Genomic DNA, 6,000 nt, shown 5'->3' with positions numbered 1-6,000 from the left:
GGAATGAAATTTTATTTTCTTGACCAGCTGATTAAATTTGTACCCCTACAAACTATATGAACAATTAGGTGTTTTTAGTAACTTTCAGGAGTAATTCTTACAAAGTTTGAAAGCATCATGCTATTTTACATACACTGTTTTCAGAAGAGTTTTGAAATTTTGGATAATTAGATGTAGTTGCAATTTTGAAATTAATTTGACAACACGTAATGGCTTTCAGATATTTTATATTAGTAAGTGTGCCTTTGTGAATGTATGAAATATTTCAAAAGACTGAGTAGAACAAATTAAGAGTATATTTTTAGAACCTAATATTTGTTCTAAATGGAGCTGATATTCAGGAGAATGTGGGCAGTCACTGGTGTCTTTGATGTCCTGCTCCACCATAGCCCAGCAAGGTCACTGCTGATACTGAGCACACAGAGGTCAAGGCCTGGCTCTCAGCCTTAAAACAATGTGGGAAGTTTCCTTTTATGCACAAGACGTAATTAACAAAAGACCATGTGTTTTTATTTCCCAAGCAGAATGTGCTCAACTCCCTTCTCCTCACCTCTCCCATATCTGACTTCTAATTATTTCTCCTGGATGGGTGCCCTCCCACCTCCCTAACCATTACCCCACAGGGATGCTGCACCCCTAGGTTGCTGGAGCTCCCATTCTTGCGATGCTGGAGGGAGGCCTTGGATTGTTGGTCATCCTGTCAATATGGCTCACGTTCAGGTTCTATGCTGTGTGTTTTCTTCTTTCTGAAAGAGCTAAAGACAGACTAACAAATATGTCACTTGCTCCTCCTCTAGAGGCTGAAAACTCCACCTACTCTCACCTCAAAAATGTCTATAAAATATTTGTTATCATCTACTCTCTGCCCCAAACTTATAGGCAAATCAGTTTTTGGCCCTAAAGAACTAGAAGGAAAAGAAACACACAAGTAACAGAGAAAGGAGTAGGAAAATAATCTTTAAGGAAAAACATTCAATTACTTCAAGATAAAAATTTATTATGTTTGCTTTCTGGATCATGGATGTATCTAGCTAGCTGAAGTTGCCAAGCAGGAGGGGAGCGATTTAACCAGAGGCCACATGTCCAGTCACCAGCATAGAGACATCCTCTGCATCATCATCCACACGCAGGGCCTTCTGCTAGATGTCGTGCAACACCCTCTATGCTAATATTCATCTGAAAATGGATAATCAGGGTGGTCCATAAGACTGAAAAGAGAAAGGATAGTACATAAATATGGAAGAAATGACTCTATTAAAAAGCTGGTAGCAAAGTGATTTATATGAAGCTGCCATTAGTGTGACTGTTAAGAAGTTTATTTTCGGACTATTTGTAGAATATGTCTTTCATGAACATGAGTTTATAATAAGTGTTTTTTTTTTTTTTTCAAAATAAGAAAATTTTCAACTTATATTCCCTTGCCTGGAATTTATCACACAAACTACACAGGGTCAATTGTTCAAACATAGTCCTCCATATCTGTCAACAGAGCAAAGAGATATTCTGACCTTTTCTACTTCAAATTCTCAATGAAAGCAGGAACTCATCCTGCATTGTTTTGAATAGAAATAAGCCAGCTATATGTTCATCACTAACAAAAAGTTTTGAGGGTTAAATGTTATTGCTAGCAATCACATTTCCTTTTAAAAAATGTATTCATTACTGACTAGCTGCTTACCATATGGAAAATATTTTCTTTAATTCAGACATGTAAATTGTCATATGTGATATGGGGTTCCATATCCAAAACCTACAATATGCTAAGGGCAATCTTTAGGTGAAAATCACACAAAATAGAATGAATAAATGATTCATTAATATTGAATAACTGATTGGTGAGAATTACTGATGTTTGCCACTTTTCCTTTCCTTTTCATGATTTTCTATTTTACTGTTTTCCTCTAAACTAATAAAGATATAAACAATGATATCTAAAAATGTTTGAGTTCTTATGATGTGCTGCTGTGCTTATCCTTTTTAATACATTATCTCATGTCTATTACTTGTTAACATCTCCACTGCAGGCAGTGACATAACTTGTTTTGCCCTCATCACATGAGTGCCTTTCTGTGAATCCTAGAACCTTGGAGCATATAGAAAGAGTAAGATCTTTTGTCAGCTATATATTATCCCCAACGATGGGACTTTCCAACTCTTCCCTTGATTTTTTTTTTTTTAAATGACTGAGTCTTGCTCTGTTGCCCAGGCTGGAGTGCAGTGGCACAATTTTGGCTCACTGCAACCTCCGCTTCCCGGGTTCAAGGGATTCTCCTGCCTCAGCCTCCTTAGTAGCTGGATTTGCAGGTGTGTGCCACCATGCATGGCTAATTTTTGTATTTTTTATAGAGACAGGGTCTCGTCATTTTGGCCAGGCTGGTCTGAAACTTCTGACCTCAAGTGATCCACCTGCCTTGGCATCCCAGAGTGTTGGGATTACAGGCATGAGCCACTGAGCCTGGCTCTTCCCTTGATTTTTAATCTATCTTCTCTAAAACTTCTTTATACTCTGCATTGAGATTTCCATATTGCAAAAATTAATGCCAAGAGTTCTATTGCCCACTAAGGGCAAACTTCCCGGAGGCAAAATGCAGTGTTTGAGTCATGAGCAAATGTCTAAGGAGAAGGAAGAAAGAAATTTGAAACAATTAAAGATATTGAATTGACATGATCTAGTGAGCAATTCCATATGGAAGAGATGAGAATTTCTGGCATGGACACCAATGTTGTTGGAAATGTTTTTTATCTGATAAGGAACTGAGTGGATTTGGAAGAAAAAGCTATAAGTACAGATTTGGAAAAACATTGATGAAGCCATATGGGCAATATCTGCTGTCCACTAGGCCATAGAAGAAATGCCAGGCCTACATGAAAGTTTCAGATTCGGCAATAATATTGGCTGCTCTGGAAATTTCCATGGAGTCAGGAGAGCAGAGGCACAGGTTGACCCATGCTGACCCTGGGTCTACTCACCCTGTCAGAGAACAGAGCTCTGGAGTGAATCCAGAAGGAGAGTTCCTGTCTCACCTCTCACTTGCACTGGCCTCTGTCTCCCTGGTTTTGAGGTCACTTTCAACACCCATCTGACGTTCCTCCTCTAAAAATAAACTGGAAACCCATTTTCCAAAGTTACTTACAAATCCATGACAATATATCGATAATTTCTGTTTAGGCCATCTAGAACTTTCATATCCTCTGATGTCAACTGGAATTCAAAAACCTACCAAAGAAGTAGAAAATTTTTATTCTTAGATTGAATAATTGTCAACTTGGAATAGCCAAGTATATCACACAGTAGGGTGTAGAGGCAATATGTAAAATACTTGATAAGTTTCCAAAAGTCATGAAAGACCATCTCTAAACTCTCAAGTGATTAAAGAATATCAGATAAAATATAAATATATTCCTAGATATTATATATTGAAACTGCACAAAACTGAAGACAAAATCTCAACAGAAACTAAAGATGGAACGAAGCTGACCTTGTGTGCCCATGATTGGTTCATGTACTTAGATTCAGAAGAATCTAGAGAAATTCTGAAATATGTAATTTAGACAGTTTGATGGTGATACAATTTGGATATTTGTCCCCTCCTAATCTCATGTTAAAATGTAATTCCCCAATGATGGAAGTGGGTCCTGGTGGGAGGTGTTTGTGCCATGGGGGCATCCCTCATGAATGGCTGGGTGCCCTCCCCATGGTAATGAGTGTTCACTGCATTAGTTCACATGAAATCTGGTTTAAAAAGGAGCCTGACATTTTCCTTTTTTCCCTCTTCATCTCTTGTTATTCGATATACTTCCTCCTCTGTCACCTTCTACCATGAGTAAATGCTTCCTGAGGCCTCACCAAAACGAAATGCTGGTGCCATGATTTTGGTACAGTCTGCAAAATGGTAAGTCAAAACAACTTTTGGCATATTTTATCTGGCCTCGGGTACTTCTTTATAGCAGCACACAATGGACTAATACGGAAAATTGTTACTAGGAGTGGGACATTGCTAAAAATGTCTGAAAATGTGGTAGTGGCTTTAGAACTGGGTAATTAGCACAGTTGGGAAGTGTCGGGAGGGTTCAGAAGAAAATGGGAAGATAAGGGACAGTCTGGAACTTGTTAGGCATTGGTTAAATGATTCTGACCAAAATGCTGATTAAAAATATGGCCAACGAAGTCTAGGCTAATGAAGTCTAAGATCAAAATGAGAAACTTACTAAGAACTGGAACAAAGATCACCCTTGTTATACCTTAGGAAAGAACTTGGCTGCATTATGTCCATTCCAGGACGTTGTAGAAGTCTGAACTTAGTGATGATTAAGGGTATCTGGTGGAAGAAATTTCTTTCTTGTTTTTTTTTTGTATGTCCATTTTCTATTTCACTTTATTATATACAAATATTAACACTTCAATGTATACTACCTTTGTAGTTTACAAGCCTCTTTCACATACATAATCTTAGCGATTCCTAACATATAGTCACATAAGTATTCTTAGTCCTATTTTTATTATTATTATTATTATCATACTTTAAGTTTTAGGGTACATGTGCACAATATGCAGGATTGTTACATATGTATCCATGTGCCATGTTGGTTTGCTGCACCCATTAACTTGTCATTTAGCATTAGGTATATCTCCTAATGCTGTCCCTCCCCCCTCCCCCCACCCCACAACAGTCCCCGGAGTGTGATGTTCCCCTTCCTATGTCCATGAGTTCTCATTGTTCAATTCCCACCTATGAGTGAGAACATGCGGTGTTTGGTTTTTTGTCCTTGCGATAGTTTACTGAGCATGATGTTTTCCAGTTTCATCCATGTCCCTACAAAGGACATGAACTCATCATTTCTTATGGCTGCATAGTATTCCATGGTGTATATGTGCCACATTTTCTTAATCCAGTCTATCGTTGTTGGACATTTGGGTTGGTTCCAACTCTTTGCTATTGTGAATAGTGCCGCAATAAACATACGTATGCATGTGTCTTTATAGAAGCATGATTTATAGTCCTTTGGGTATATACCCAGTAATGGGATGGCTGGGTCAAATGGTATTTCTGGTTCTAGATTCCTATACTACAAGGCTACAGTAACCAAAACAGCATGACACTGGTACCACAACAGAGACATAGATCAATGGAACAGAACAGAGCCCTCAGAAATGATGCTGCATATCTACAACTATCTGATCTTTGACAAACCTGACAAAAACAAGAAATGGGGAAAGGATTCCCTATTTAATAAATGGTGCTGGGAAAACTGGCTAGCCATATGTAGAAAGCTGAAACTGGATCCCTTCCTTACACCTTATACAAAAATTAATTCAAGATGGATTAAAGACTTAAATGTTAGACCTAAAGCCATTAAAATCCTACAAGAAAACCTAGGCAATACCATTCAGGACATAGGTGTGGGCAAGGACTTCATGTCTAAAACACCAAAAGCAATGGCAACAAAAGCCAAAATTGACAAATGGGATCTAATTAAACTAAAGAGCTTCTGCACAGCAAAAGAAACTACCATCAGAGTGAACAGGCAACCTACAGAATGGGAGAAAATTTTTGCAACCTACTCATCTGGCAAAGGGCTAATATCCAGAATCTACAATGAACTCAAACAAATTTACAAGAAAAAAACAAACAACCCCATCAAAAAGTGGGTGAAGGACATGAACAGACACTTCTCAAAAGAAGACATTTATGCAGCTAAATTACTAAATTTTAATGGAATACTCTAATGATACAGAGAATGAGAGGAAAAGAGAATTAAAATGTCATCAATTTAGCAATTGATGAATCTAGGTAAGAAGCATTCATTGTATTCTTAGAATATTTGCATAGATTAGAAAATTCTCAAAGTTATCTAAAGACTATTAAAAGTATAATTTTTCTATGAATAAATCTAGGAAAACATGCACAGACGCCTTAATAAAGGGTATGTAACTAATTGAAGCATATCTTAAAATATCACATAAATAACTGAATATTCATAGGGTCTATGGTCATAAAC

General features: G+C 37.5%; 1 protein-coding gene across 2 annotated transcripts in view; it reads right to left on the bottom strand.

Moving 5' to 3' along the window:
• Nucleotides 1-1,165: 1,165 nt before the first annotated feature.
• Nucleotides 1,166-6,000, bottom strand: part of AKR1C4 (aldo-keto reductase family 1 member C4) — a 33,806-nt gene continuing 28,971 nt past the window's right edge. For both annotated transcript variants that reach the window (XM_032144125.1, XM_032144894.1), the window contains exons 8-9: nt 3,135-3,217; nt 1,166-1,208 (exon numbers count right to left, since the gene is read on the bottom strand). In XM_032144125.1, coding sequence (XP_032000016.1) covers nt 1,166-1,208; nt 3,135-3,217 — 126 coding nt within the window. The remainder of the gene's footprint in view (nt 1,209-3,134; nt 3,218-6,000) is intronic.

Source organism: Hylobates moloch, unplaced genomic scaffold (assembly GCF_009828535.3).
Source record: "Hylobates moloch isolate HMO894 unplaced genomic scaffold, HMol_V3 SCAFFOLD_2, whole genome shotgun sequence".
NCBI lineage: Eukaryota > Metazoa > Chordata > Mammalia > Primates > Hylobatidae > Hylobates > Hylobates moloch.
This window is presented reverse-complemented; position numbering and strand designations above follow the sequence as displayed.